The sequence below is a fragment of the Diceros bicornis genome, chromosome 8 (assembly GCF_020826845.1).
Source record: "Diceros bicornis minor isolate mBicDic1 chromosome 8, mDicBic1.mat.cur, whole genome shotgun sequence".
Classification (NCBI taxonomy): domain Eukaryota; kingdom Metazoa; phylum Chordata; class Mammalia; order Perissodactyla; family Rhinocerotidae; genus Diceros; species Diceros bicornis.
Window position 1 is genome coordinate 81,548,829 of NC_080747.1, and position 15,360 is coordinate 81,564,188.

A 15,360-nucleotide genomic window follows, 5' to 3' on the forward strand; every position below is an offset into this window, starting at 1 on the left:
AATTGATGTTTATTCACAAGATATTTGTTCTGTATGTTGAAACACTTATTCTAAGTGCTATCCTGAGGAGGAAAAATGCCAGGGAAGTCAGAAGAAATGCTTAAAAGCTAGTGATGGAAAAGCATATTTTTCCTTTACAAAGTTAAGTCACTGAGGTTGCTAAATTCAAATCCTTGTAAGTGACAACAACCAAAACTCTAAAACAGTTTTTTATTTGTTTGTTTTGGATGTTTATTCACTGCTCTCAGAGCATTTGACCAGGAGTCTCCACTTTTAATATAATTGAGCCAAAAGAAAGTATTTTGGGGATTTCTTTTCCTTAAAATTTCTTTTCCTTAAAAAAAGGTATATTAATGTTGCTGTATAGTATTTACAATAGAAAGACATAAAGAAAAAGTGCCCTATTCTAAAAAAATGCATCAAATAAAGGGACTCATTCCAAAATTGAACATAATCAACAGTACTTGAAGAGGAGACGGACGAGTGGAGGAAGAAACCCACTGAGACAGATTTCCTAAGTATTGAGGTTGACGTCCCGTCGGCCCGAGATACTCTTTTCCAAAGCATTTTCCTTTTTATACCTAAGGTGCAGCTAGTCACTAGCCTGGGGTCAGCAGCTTTTCAGAAATGGGGGATGTCCCTCTCTTTTCTCCCCTGATGGGAAACAAAACCCAGAGTCGGCAAAAATTCACACTCCTCCCCTAACCATTTTACCTCTAGAGATTCATCCATCTCACTAAGAGTTTCAGCTTATAAATGCATGCCTTCCCGCGAATTACTTAAAAGCAGTGTTCCCCAAAGCGCGATTCCCTGGTGACCTGGAGTGCCAGAGGTGGCAATTTTAGAATACAGCATTAAATAAACCTTGAATAAGCAAAGTCATTTCCTTTTCAACTCTCTTTTAATTCTCTGGTCTAGTCAAGGAGCAAGTCTCCATTTGATGCCAGGATGTCGAACACTGTGTACACCCGTTAACCTCCACTGTAACACAGGGAAATATGCCTCCGACTCCAGCCTGCCAGCAGGCACCAACAGCTCCCTAGAAGTTAATCAGCCATATTATTGTCATCACATGCATTTGAATAGTGACATTTTTCAAGTTTCCTTTTCAATAAATGTATTTAAGGTTTAAAAATGAAGTCGATTTAAAAGAAAAGAAGTCTGAAATGGTCTAGATCCTCGTAGCTCAAAATGAGACCAGTGGACCAGTAACTTCAGCTTCACCTGGGAGCTTATTACAGGTGCCAGACCTTCGCCCCCCTCACACCTACTGACTCAGAATCTGCATCTTAAATAAGATCTCCACGTGAACTGCGTGCACGTTAAAATCTGAGAAACTGGGGTGGCACAGGAGTTTGTCCGAAACCATGCAGGCAGTTTGCAAATGACTGAACTCTCGGAAATCGGCTAGCGGAGTCAGGAGGCCAAGGAGGCAACTTCAGTGCTTTCCCAATGGGGAGTCGCAAACCATCAATGGATTGTGAAATCAATGAGAGGATCTAAACCAGCAGTGCTGGGGGTGCTGTGGATAAGCTAAAATTACTTTAAGTACACTCCTATAATATCCTGTCATACTACATGGATCATGGTTTTTTACCAATGAATACTATAGAAAAATTCTACTTAACCCTCCTATTCATCCCGCCTCTTCCCCCTTTCAAGGGCTGGGGTTTTCTGCACACCTTCTGCATGGAATGAACGACAAGGCTCCTTGCACCTGCTAAGTTAGCATGCCCTGGCCTTTTCTCAGAGTTGAGCTAGAGTTAGAGGGAAGTTTATGCTTGGAAATAGGACAGCCTGGGTCTTCTGTATCAGGTGACAGTACTGGAGGCAAAGAGCACAGCTCTCAGTGCATTAATGCCCCAGAGGAGAAGCCAGGCGGCCACTCATTCACCAAGATGGGAGGCTCATTTAGTGAATGATCCACGCAGCTCAGGCCAAAATCCTAGCTCTGCACCACTTGGAAGGACATACAAGGGGAAAACTTGAGTTATCTGTATCACTGAGTTGATGTTCACCTTCACAACCTAAAGAATTTGTCTGAAATACACAGAGGAAAACAATGACCAAAATATGCAGGACTGATGATACTGTAGAAGCTAAAAATATATAGTTACAGACTAGATAATTCCAGAATATCCAGACTTAACAGATGAAAATAAAATGTTTCTATTTCCCCCAGGTGTTAGGCCTAACACCAGAGCTCAACATCAGAAACTCAACTTCCCAGGACAAAACACTAATATGAGACAGTTCAGTTTTGCAAAGAAAATGAACAGTGAATCTAACGGGGTAAAGAAAAATGGGAAAATTAACAACAAACAATAGATGCAAATTCATGCCCTGGTATCCATGATAAGAATTGCATGCCATTCATTACAATGAAAAGAACATTGTGAACATTTGTTAGATCTTTTTTCCCTTTAGTTATTTTGAGAATGTACTTATGTAGGCAGAACCTTACAGAGAACAAAAATATATGCTACAATGTAAGATTATTTTAATGGTTCTGAAAGAAGTTAAGAAAAAACAAAATAAATTACGGGTGTTGAGGAAATAGAGTAATAATTGCTAAGACCTATTGAGTATTCCAAGCAGTTATTACATATCAACTCCTCTAATCCTCATGACTCTGAGATAGATGTTAGGTCTTGATACTACTATTAATAACATTGATTAATACTACTACTAAGAATGCCACTTTGCTGATGAGGAGGACACTTCGCCGCAAGGGTGAGTAAGTAAGCTGAGGTCACAGCCTGGGAACGGAGTTGGTAAGAATCCAGACATCCTCAAAGTCCAACCTCCTTAACACCAGACTCTCCTGCCTGCCGACCACCGGAGCACTAGAATGCCCAAGTCAGGATGAACCTTCTCTCTCTCAGTACTGTACCCTATGAAGAATTTTTCCAAAAAGCCAATGGCTGTGGAGTCTTCATCAGGGGGCTGGGCCACATTGAGACAACTATACCTTAAAATACGAAAACTAAGTTTTGGCATTAAATGCTTCACCAGTGATTAGAACCACTTACTTGGCAGAATTAAGTTTTAAGGCTGCTTTGGGGGAAATATTAACAGTTGGGGGAAATTTTTGTTGGAAGCAAAACATTATACTTTGAGAAATGCTTAAGTCAAGTATTCCTCTTTTATTAGGACTACTTAATTAAGTACAAAGCATTAAAATAGCTGGCCTGAATATTTATTAGAGCACCAGCTGTTCCCTCCAGATTTTTAGAAATTCCAGCCTTAGGGCCAAGTATAATTTAGAAAAAAATTTCAACAAGTAAAAAGAGCCCTATGTCTTGTAATACTTATCTAAATAGTAGATAGTGGCTGGAAGAGGTATAGAACGTCCCCATGCCCTTTCAATGAGGGAAGCCAAAATGCTTTGACATCTACTTCCAAATACTATTTTGTTATTGAGGTTGGTGAGTACATTACTTAAAAATTATACCTTGCATTTCATAATTAACGATCCTTTATGTACATGCAGATGACATCATAGTGTTAACCACAGGGTTCACACACCATTCTAGGTTTGTTTGTTAGAAGTGGCGGTAACTATGCCCCAGTAAAACATCTCAGAGAAATAATTGAGATTTTTATTCAAAATTTTATTTCTTTCAAAAGATTCCCATTTTAGGAGCCTAGCCATAATCAAATACCTGATGTTTTTTTTACGGGGGTAGGGGAAAGAAAGAAGTCAAGAAAATAATAGGAAAATTCATTATGCATACTCTGAACGTTCTACGTTGAAACTTTTCCTTCTAAAAAAAACTGACAAATATCAGGGGTGGGTCTCTGCTTTACTGTCAGTTCTTTGTGAGTGCTGCAAATTTGGATATGATACAAGAAATGTCCCTGTCGTGGAATTACAGCAGAGTGGAGTCAAGAAACTGCCATGGTGATGTAGAAAGCAGCTCCCCTCACCCCACAGACGAGGGTACCCAGGGCACAGGAGGAAGCCCGGAAACAGAGGCTGAAAGGAAGAGCACCTTGGACAGGGAGGCTGACTTCTGAAGGGAGGACGCTTGGCTGTCCGGCATGAGCCGTTAGAGCCGCTCCACTGCACTGCTGTCCACTGCAGGACAGCAAGGGCGAAGGAACAAGACACCTATTTCTTCGTTGTTCCTGTTGAACAAATAAGTAGCTTCTACCCTTATACGATGCTAATTTTTAGCACACTAATTGCAGCATAAGAAGTTCTGTTTAGCAGAGATTTTCTCCTTTTGTTTTTAGGGCTTTCAGGTTTAAAAATAAACTGGCATTTTTGGATTAATAAAAAATTCCATGAGGGATAAAATAGGCCACATTATTTTTTTCTCATAAGCCAAGAACACTAGCTTCATGTGCTGGTGAAATCAGCCGCCCTTTGGTCCCAGCTCTACATCACCCACCCCCAGTTCCCCCGTGTCCCCTCCAAAGAGCAATGGGAAGAGAGGCCACATCTTGCCAAGAAAAAACAAGCCAGAGCTTCTCAGCCTCAGCTGGGTATCAGAATCACCTGCAGGGATTTCAAAAAAACAAAAACCACTAATACCAGGGCCCCATCCTGGACCTACTGAATCAGATGCCCTGGTGGGAAGACTAAAATGTCCTCACAGCTTACTAATTATGCTGCTACATCTATAAAGGGGTGAAATATCACTAACCCTACAGAAGTCACCCTACATAGTGACATGGACTTCCTATGCGTGAAGACATTCATACACAAGAGAAAAACCTCTACAAAGAGTCATTTTTTTAAAACATGCCTCGACCACCAAGATTCAAAAACATCTGAAGGCTAGAATCGTGGAGTTCGATTGTTTGTTTAAGCAGCAGATCCCTTTTTTTAAGCAGAATCCTTCATGGTACCCCAAAATATCAAACCTAATGGCTGAGCTTCTCTGGGGGAAAGAGAGGTCTGAGACACACCCACTCAGGCCTGGGGGCACCTCAAGGAGGCCCAGGGCTGCTGCAGCACTGTCTAAAAACCACTGGGCCAGAACGGATAAATATACAGTAACAAGAAAAAGACACAGTACTAAAGCTAAATTCAAATAATTAACTGGGGGTGTTTAGGGCTTCTGATTAGCACTTAGCCCAGGGAGATGGGTTTAACAGAAGTTCATTTGAAAAAGAGGTGACGGTTTCATTTCACTAGAAATTCAACTTGAGCCAACAATGATCTCTGGCCGCCAGGAAAAGCATGTGCGGTTCACCTGGGTTAATAACTAATATTTGTATTGAGAGATTTAACTTTTACAAAGCACTTTCACATGCGTGATCTCATTTAATACTGGATAACAACTTTGCAAGCTATTGGAATTATTTACCCATATTTTAGATGAGCAACTGAGGAAATAATTTGTGAGAGCAACTTACTAAAGGCGAATCCAGGCAGTAGTGGAGGCTGCTGCCAGCAGGTCCAGCATGGCCTAGGGACTTCAGGGGGAGCTCGAGAGTAGCAGTCCACTGCTCTCTGGGTGGCTGGAACCACCTGTGAAAACTGTGTTCCATTCTGGTTGCCACATTAATGGAGGTGTGTCCAAATGGGACCACAGGCAGAGTACCATGACCAGGACAAAGAATAGTCTGGAAATAGTACGTGATGAACACATGGAGGAAGTCAGAGCTTCTAAAGACGGAAAACAGAGGGTTTAGGAATGACATAATGGCTATTTTTAAATAATGAAGGGCTATGGAGAAGAGAGAAGAGTCTTATTTTGAATCACTCAAGAGTAACCTAGGCCCTTCCCTTCTTCCTGAAAAATTCAGTCCTAAAGTCACTAGAGGAGACCAAGCAAGGTAGGCCTTTGTGCAGCGGCAGGTATGGGGGGATACTTTGGAAGCCCAGAGCAGGGTATCAGAGCCTGATCAGAGTGAGAAGGGTATCCACTGGGGGGGTGTGGGGGTGTGGCACAGCATGCTGGAGCACCAGGAGGTAAGGAGGGCAGTGACGTGAGGGGCAAGGGCAGCAATGGAAGACTGGCTACATACAGGGAGGTTTATCAAATAAGTAAATTGTTAAGACTAATGGGAGCCAGGAATCTCACTGTCAGAGAAGGTAGTTATAAATAAGAGAAAAGAAAAACCTAGACTAAATCCTTTAGTATTGGACAGGGATCTGACGTATCACCATGAACTCATGGTTTTCAAAATATACAGACAGATATAGAAATACAGATGTAAATCTGTGTATGTGTGCACATATATATATATACATACACATATTCCATAGTTCTGTCCCTGAGAAGACTCAGGGGTGATGACACCCTCATAGCAACGAACACACATAGTGACCAGATATGGGCTTCTAAAGACCATTCCCCACTCAAAGGAACCAGGGCTCCTTGGAGAAATGGCTGATAAAAAAGATGACACTGGTAAATTACAAGATGAGCTTGGAACATCTTGTTCTGCCAGAAAGCGAAGAAGTGCTCAAAGAATGATGGGTGTTAAAAGGGCACAGAAGGCATCCTGGAAAGACAGCCACTGACTGGCCAAACCTGGGACCAACTGGAACATCAAAGTAAGTAACAAGAGTAACAGTTTAATTAAAACACACTGAAAAAAAAAGAGACCATAAGTTCTTACTGATGTAAATTAGCTAATAGATTGAAAATTTGATGAAGAATGGGCTGTTCACATAGTTTCAAAGTAACTTGCCACAAAATATGTATAAATTACAAAAGGGAAAAGAGTAACTTTATGGTGGAGAAGCTTGGCAGACAACACTAATCAAGTACCATCATCAGTAGTGGGACAAACAGAAATCAGTGCCACCCAGTGGGATGCAACAAGAAGAATACAGCACCATTTCTGTAATTTTCCTGCCAAAGATGCACAGGCTGAATCTAAGAATGAGGAAATGGCAGACAAACCCAAATTGAGGGACATTCTACAAAATAACTGGTTTACAACCTTCAAGTGTTAGGATCCTGACAGAGAAGGACTGAAAGAGACTAAAAAGATGTAAGTAAATACGATGTGGGGTTCTGAACGGATTCCTTTCCTTTAAAAGACATGATTGTAGCAAGTGGGAAACTTGAATGAGGCCTAAGATTTAGATGGTGGTAATGTATCAGTGGTACTTTCCTGGCTTTGATGGCTGTTATCTGGTTATCTAGGAGAACATCCTACTTTACAGGAAATAAACATTGAAGTGTTGGTGTGATAGCCATCATAATGGCAACTTTTTCTCAAATGATTCAGGATAAAAATAAATTATGCCACTTGTAATTTTTCTATAGGTTTGAGATTGTTTCAAAATAAAAATTAAAAATCAACAACGGTAAATTAGGAGGATGGAAGTTACAGGGAAATAGATTACATCTAGTTTGAGGACAGATGAAACTCTCTAATGATTAAAGTGGTCCAAAAACAGATACATCCTTAGGAGGGTTGGCAGGACATTACAGAGAAAACACCTCACTGAATAGGAAGTTAGAGGAGATGACGCCTTTCCAATGATTTAGTAGTCTGTTCATTCAACAAACATTTATTAAACACCTACTGTTTTTTAGTCAATGTGCTAGACACTGAACTTCTGAAAATGACTGAGAGACAGCCCCTGCAGTTGAGGCCCTTACAATCCAGTGAAGTTGATGATTTGGAAGTCTGAAGTCAGGATTTTAAGACAGTCATCAGCATTACTTATAGAAAGAAGCATGTGACTCAAGAACATTGTCTTTAATATTCTAATTTTCATTTATGAATTTTCAATAGACTACACAATCGTTTATTATTCTTTCATATTCTTTAACAACATTTTCATCCTAACTTTTTTGTGCTTGTGGGTGGTGTTAATTGAGGCATATGCAAAAACTTTATCACTTTTCAATTATGAACAGATGTAAATGACTTACTTGACGTTTTATTATAGAATAACAAGCATCTTCTAAAATAAGTTTCAAATGAGAAGCTAGGGCTATAGTTTCTGGAAGAGACTTAACACTCTAAAAGTAAACCCTGACATGTTCTTCAACACCTCAAAAGTCACTCCACATCTCTGTACTCCAATTGCTTCATCTGTCACAAAGATGTCATAACATGCTTGTAAGACGCTTTGAGATGCTTAGAAGAAAGACATCATAATTATAAAGCTCTGTTAAAATACAGGTTGCTTTCGCCTTTTGCCAGGGACTAATGATCACTGTGGACATACTAAGACAGAGTAATCCATCTAAATGAGCTCACCTTGGCAATTTTATGGTGGGTGGAACATTATTTGGTTTTCCAACTTTCCCCCTTGGCTTCATTTCAATCTTACAGGCGTGTCATCAAGTGAGAATGCTTCAGTGTCTTCTCGCCAACCCAAGAGTGAGCGGCCAGACCAAGCAAGACAGTGTTCAATTACTTTCCCCACTGAGGTCTATACACCTTTCTTACACTTTTCCCATATGACACTTTCATAACCATACTTAGCTTTCTTCCTACCATCTCCCTGTAATTCAAAAGGCAATTTAAACTCCTGTATGGTTGCCATCGAAGTTAACAGATGTCTAGCAAATTAAAACAAAAATTATGACTTATAAACTGCTGATGTATCATCATTCCAGAACTTCTTACAACTTACAGTGAATCATAGTATAAGGCTGCCTACTTGATGTCCCCCCAAGGTTCCTTAAATCTCTCTCCTCTCTGAATTTAAGCTCTGTGGAAACAAATTAGATGCAACATTCTGCCATCCACCCTGGATAAACCTCCACTTAAAGATACATGTAATATTTGAAAGCACATCAAAGAGAAATTTGGCCTCAAGTATCCAAGGCTTTCTAATCCCCATAAAGCAAAGAGAAGAGAAAAATGACTTGGTTCTCCCAAGCCATTCAAGGCTTCCACTGATCCACGGGGCTTTTTTCTAATAAGTGATGATTAAATCTGCTGAATCCATTCGCCTAATCTCCTTGGCAGATTTTAAGAATATCATCATTACCTCGTAGTAATGACACCAAAGTACCAGGCTAAGGTATTCCAGAAGTTCTATATCCCAGGATGGAACTAGTATGAAACCTAGAGACAATGACACTAATCATATTCACCATTTGTTAAATAGTGAGACATTGTCCTGGGTAATACATTATCTCATTGAATCCTTGAATTTACAACTCCATTAGATAACATTATCTTTCCTTTATAAACAAGATATTAAGGCTTAGTGCAGCAGACTGTATTTCCCGAAGATGGCCACAACCCACATGACCTTGACACTTGTCCATCCAAAGACGGAATCTCTTTCCTCACCCCCTTGAAATGGAGCAGACTCCATGCATGCTTTAAGCAGAGGGACAGACGCAAGCGGCATTGGGTCAGATCTGGATGTAGCCTTCACTGGCTGCTTCTTCCAGTCTCAGAGACAGGAAGAAGCCACAAGTAGATGCTCCAGACAACAACCCTGGCTGAGCTCTCAGCAAGCATCAACTGCCAGTCAAGTGAGTGTACCATCCTGAGCATCCCACCCCAACAAGCCTTCAGATAACTCCAGCCCCAGCCACATCTCACTGCAACTGCATGAGAGATCCCAAGTGCAAATCGCCCAGAGGAGCCTGGTCAAATCACAGAACTGTGAGATGTGATAAAGTTCTGTTTTAAACCACTAAGTGTTGGGGTTGTTTGTTATGTAGCAATAGATAACCAGAATAATGAGATCAATTTACTTGCCCAGGAACAGTGAAGTATTAGAGCCAGAATAAAGAAGGGTCCAGAGGAAAACATCTATTAATGGTGGATGATGGAATGTGGGGGTTCAGTACCCAAAAGAAGCAACTTTAAAACAAAAATCCCTTTCTCTTCCCTCCTCCACCCCGAAGTAGCCTCAGGGTTTTCCAAGAAATGTCCTAGTATAGTGACACCCTCAATAAAATCAATTCCCTTCTGGCTTGAGTTCTTCCAATATAAAATAGGGAAAATAAGGTTTTCCCCACCACTCTGTGATAACTAATGAGAAAGGAATATGTACACGATGCTGACTTTGTTACTCAGAAAATCATTACCACTGTTATATAAAAGGATTCAGCTTTTACACATGAAACTGTAACTCTAATAATAAAAATATATTTAATGACTCACAGGACTACATTTGAGAGGCACAGTGGGGACAGGGAAGAATGCATTCTATACCAATAAGTGAAGAAGCCAAGAAGAAATTAGGGAAAGAATTTTTTTTTTAATGAAAGGATCTTTGAGGAAGAAATGAAGTAATAAAATTGATCTGCAGACAAGTCTCAGTAAGAGAAAAAGTCTATAACTTAACAAGTGTCCCAATATATGCTACTTTCATTATATATTAGTGCTCATCTCTTGTATTTTTCTTCTGCGCCATATTGGAACTCAACTCACTCATTCTTTTTCAGAGCTAAAAAGAACTTGACAATTTGTCCAGCTGACAATTTGTCAGCTAAACTGAGTTTAGCTCAGTTCTGGGCATCTTTGAAATACCTATACAAACTTGTTCCTACATGGTAACTTTCAACATTGAATGAGAATGTGCTTGCTTACAGCAACCTGCTATATGTTCTGAATGCCCGAATTGGCAATCTGTGTCAAAACTTTGTTAGGAATTATGTGATCCTTACTAGCTGGAAGTAAGGCAGATGGGGCATGAAGTTATTTCTAGGAGTTGGACACATACCAAGTTTAGCTCAGTTCTGGGCATCTTTGAAATACCTATACAAACTTGTTCCTACATAGTAACTTGCATCTTTGAATGAGATGTCATTTTAACAACTGAGAAACTGAGGCCCAGGGCAGTGAACCGACTAGCAAGTAGTCAAACTACTCATCAGTAAGAGAACCAAACTCTTAGTGCTACTGCTACCAGATTTTCAATTTTTATTTTACCAGAATTTTATCTCCTAATGTCTTCAATGTATTTCAGATGTATTCTAGCATTTCACCATGTGAAAATGAACGACCAGGAAACCACGCTCTCTGTTTCCAGTCTCTTCTTGGTAACAGCGTAAGAGTAGCAGTGAGCCTGCTGTCTGTGGCAGTCACAGTAGAGAGCAGAGGTGCGCAACTTCACAGAAGCAGGCTACCAAGTTACTGACCCTAGTTCTTCCACTCACTAACATCTTAGTCTGAATTACTTTGGTCAAGCATCATGGCTGCCTTCCTGCTGATCACCACCAGAGACTAGGGTACTGACAAACCCGGAGATTTAAATACAGGGTAATTTTGAGGCAGACGGCAGGATGAAAGGCATGAGGGGGTATCTGAGTGGAAGGCTTTAGGCATAGGAAGGAGGGACAGAGTGAGTAGAAAGCAGAGTAAGAGAAGGGCCCTTATGACAAAGGCGTCTACATATGATTCTGCTTGGGGCAGCTGGTTTAGTTCCACAGCCCACATCTGCTTTCAGGCTTCCCATAAAACTCCCCCCAAAAATGAAGACCTTCAAATCAGACAAGATGTGGCTCTATTCTGGAACTCTCTAAGCAAGCATTCTGCAATTCTTTGAAGCTCTCCACCATTCCAGAGGTTTTGCTACAACATAATCCACAAAAAATACTAAATTTACCGCTGTACACTCTACAAAATCACATCAAACTCTCAGGGAAACAGGCCCCAATCCCTTTATTTCTTTTCCACCTCCTGCTATGAAACTACAGAGAAAGCCCCCTGGGTGCTTTCTGTTGCCTGGCAGCTGAAATGTGCAACTTTTGGAAGTGTTCAAGTAGAATCGAGAGGCCTGGACTCACCACCGCAACAAGCTCCAGCCCCAGGTCAATCGTCCTGACTCTCTCCCAGTCACCAAGTTTCCAGTTCAGATCAAATCAAAACACCTCACTCAAAAATGTGACTACCCACCACTTTTAAATACTTCCAGCAGAGGTGAAAAAAAAAGAAGCATAGAAAGAAAATAATTTCTTCTTCCTATATTTGTAGCAGTGTTTGATTGCAGGGAGCAGGGTGACTACCGACAGGAATCGTGTACAGTCACTGGCAAAACACTGCCTGTGAATGACTGGATATGATATTTATTCACGGGTCCCCTCATTATCTCTATCAGTCCTGAGGACAGATGACATGCTGACACAGAAAGTGGTCTCCAATCCCTTCCATTTCCTTTTGCAAAACAGGCGTGACCAAGGCAAGATACTCCCACAGAAAACAGAAGATAAAAATAAAACAGCCCGGCAACTGTGTGGTAGAAAAAGGAGAATACAAAGAGCTGTATTGACAACTATTTTCATAGATGCATATGTTTACAGCAAATGGCCAAAATTAAAGGAGAATCAAAATAAATACACCCTGTGTTCAGACTGCTGTGGATTATTGATCCTGCAGTTGGATTATTGTTTATCTCACACTGAACCTACACTAAACAGCAACTTGGAGTACCCCCTGCCCCTCAACAGCCACCACCTTTCCTTCCCATTGGGGAGAGGAGTACCCAGTAGGCAAGTGGATGGGATGGGATGGATGGGGAGGAAAAAGAATACGGCCTTTGAACCAACGTTTTCCCCTTGTCCCAGTGAACTCTTTGTCTGCTTGCTGAACACGTCTACGAGATCAAGGAAAAGAATCGAAACAAAAGAAGAGGCATCCCAGCCTAATTACAATAGGTGTCCAGCACATTGTGGTGCCAGCCGAGCGTGGTTTGAACCTTGCGTTCAAGCATCTGCTCTCTTGGCACCCCCAATAAAACGTGTCTCGCACACCCTCTCCCTTGCATTTCTCCAAGGTTTCCCCAAAACGGCGCACTCTTATGTCATTCCTTAGAAAAGAAGGACGTGAGGCACGAACACATGGAAACATATGTTGCCGGCGACTTGTTATTATCCTGACGATAATACACATATAGAAATAAATCCCTCCACCCCACACGCCCACTGAACAGTCTATTATGCAAAAGAAGCGCTTTCCAGCAGAAGGGGAAGAGCTTGCAGGAAGCGTTATTTACGTGCACATTACAGAACCATACACCACTGCATCTGCATCCTACACAAAGCCAGAGATGGTGCAAGAAGATACACGCTGAGCATGGCACAGACCAGCCGCGGCAACGCGGAGCCAAGCCCTCGTCCAATCAGATCCTTGTTAGAAGGTGGACCTCAGGGTCTGCTCTGCCCGCTTAGCCTTCCCTATTATGACACCACGCTCTGCCCAACATCCATGCCCCACTGGCATCAAACCTAATTCGTGTGGTTGCTCATTTCTCAAACTGCCGAGTCCTTTCTTTCATCTGCATCCTTGCTACTGGTCCCTTAAAAAGCCACCCCCAAGGCCTGGGTGCCCCCTGTCTGACTTGGTTTTCCTTTTTACCTCTTCCCATTCCTAGAAAGGATTAATCGTTTCTCTCTCCAACGCGCAAGCTGGAAAAGCGGAAGGCAAATGCTTCTTGCTCCGGCAAGCGCCGGAGGGGCTGCGAAAAGTCAAGGCAGCGAGCAACGTGGAGGAAATCGTCGCGAATTGATCGGCCACAATAGTTGAAATCCCAGAAGCGCTCCAACTTACCCAAAATATGACATTGAAGCCAAATATGAAATATTTGATGCAACAACTGACTTCAGGACCCTTGTAGTGCTTTCCGGACATCCTCTGGGTTCATGAAGACACTTGCCCCGGCAGCCCGAGTTTGGAGCCCGGGAGCACCGTCGCTCGGAGCAGCCCGGCGGGGAGCGGGGGGCTCGGGGGCGCCGCTCGGGGCCGCAGCGCGGCGGCCCGGGCTGAGCCGCGCGGGGACGGACCGACGGAGAGCGGCTCCCGCACCTCCAGCCCTCTGCGCGCCGAGGCCGCCGGAGCCGAGGTGGCCGCGAGCGGGCGGGGAAGCCGCGCGCTGCGAGCCCGGAGCCTCGCCGAAGCTGGCCCGGAGCACAAGCCGAGCGCCCGCGTCCGTCCGCCAGGCGATCGCTCCGTCTCCCAGCTTCGGGCAAACGCGGCCGCGGCAGATGCTGGCGGAGACGCTACTCGGCCGCCCGCCCGCTCGCGCCCGCCCTCCCACCCCTCGCTCCGCCCGCCCCGCGCCCCGCCCGCTCGGCCGCTGCTCCCCCGCCCGCCGCCCGAGCCCCCGCCAGGCGCGCGCGCACGGGCTCGGGCGCTCACCGGCGGCTGTGGCACCACGTAGCCGCGGCGCCTCGTCCCTCCACCGCTCTCGCGCTCCCTTTCTCCACGCCCCTTCTCTGGCCAGCCCCGAGCGCCCCCGACCCCGAGCGCCCCCGACCCCGAGCGCTGAGGCGGGGTAGGTCGGAGCACCCCAGGCGGAAGGGAGGAGGAAGGGCGCCCTGGGAGCACGCCGACTGGGAGCAGCCTGGCGGAGGGACCGGGATTGACGAACCGCGGGTCCCTCTCCGCCGCCGGCAGGGAGGGGGTCGCTCCGGGGCGAGAGAGCTGGGTGAGCGGGGATCCTGCGAGCCCCTCGCCCCCGGACGAGCCCGCTTCCGGCTGTAACCACACTCACGCCCCCTCCTCCACCACCGGGTTATGTTGCAAGAGAAGACGCCATGCCACTGAGCCGGAGAGGAAAAAGGTCTTGGACTTGGCTGGGGACAAAGAGGGAGGATAAGGTGTTGGGGAAGGGGCGGAGGGGCGGGGAAGGGGGGGAGCCAATCGGAGGGTTGTCAAGGAAAGTCTCCCGAATCCCAGTGTGGCTCCGACCCAACCTCCCCACCTGCCAGAGAAATGAGCTTCATCCTAGAATGGGGACGAGGAAGGAGAGACGGCCCAAAGGAGTCCCGACCCGGGATAAGATCCTCGCCCTAGGGTCTGTGGCAACAACACAAGCCCAGACAGCGGATGCCCCCGCGAGACGGAATAGTGCCCAAGGAGCTTGACTGGTTCCTAACTCCAAGAAGGAATCCAGAAGGAGTTCCGGGACGGTCTTCTGGGGAATCCGAATTGGGCTTACAGATCATGAACCATCAAGCTTTAGACCTCTGGGGAAGGATAGAACGCGAGGCTGGAAATCGTTTTAGAGCCCTACCTGAGAAGATGTGCCCATCAGTTGCGGATCCGCCCTCCTCCTGGAGCACCTGCATGGGTGCCGGCAAGCAGGTGTCAGTATTACATGGAAGAAGACTGAAGAACCGCTCAGAACTGTGTGTAAACGTCCATGGGAATTTTTTTTAAGGCTTCAAAAAGCTAGAGAGAGAGATGAGATCAGGAAAATTTTCCAGCACCATCTCGTGCAACCTGGTACTGGGCACAGATATCTGCCTGTTTCTGAAACTCTCCACTGATACTCGAGTACGCTGAAGTATGAGCACCTTTGGCATAGAGTTTCCCCAGGTAACTACCTCTCACTTTTGTCAGAAACTGACTAGCTAGTTGACAACCTACAGTCCAGCTTTGGAGGGGCAAAGTTACCTTTTCTTGCAATAAACCGCACTTTGAGATAGGCTTGGCCTTGAGAGGGATTGAGGCTGTGTTGAGGTCCCA

The 15,360-nt window shown here is 44.3% G+C and overlaps 1 protein-coding gene across 2 annotated transcripts in view; it reads right to left on the bottom strand.

The window, feature by feature from the left end:
- The window catches only part of TSPAN5 (tetraspanin 5), a 157,522-nt gene extending 143,671 nt beyond the window's left edge, over window positions 1-13,851 (bottom strand). For both annotated transcript variants that reach the window (XM_058547550.1, XM_058547549.1), the window contains exon 1: window positions 13,441-13,851. In XM_058547550.1, the coding sequence (XP_058403533.1) occupies window positions 13,441-13,521 (81 nt within the window). In that variant the 5' untranslated portion in view covers window positions 13,522-13,851. The remainder of the gene's footprint in view (window positions 1-13,440) is intronic.
- Between the last annotated feature and the right edge of the window lie 1,509 nt (window positions 13,852-15,360).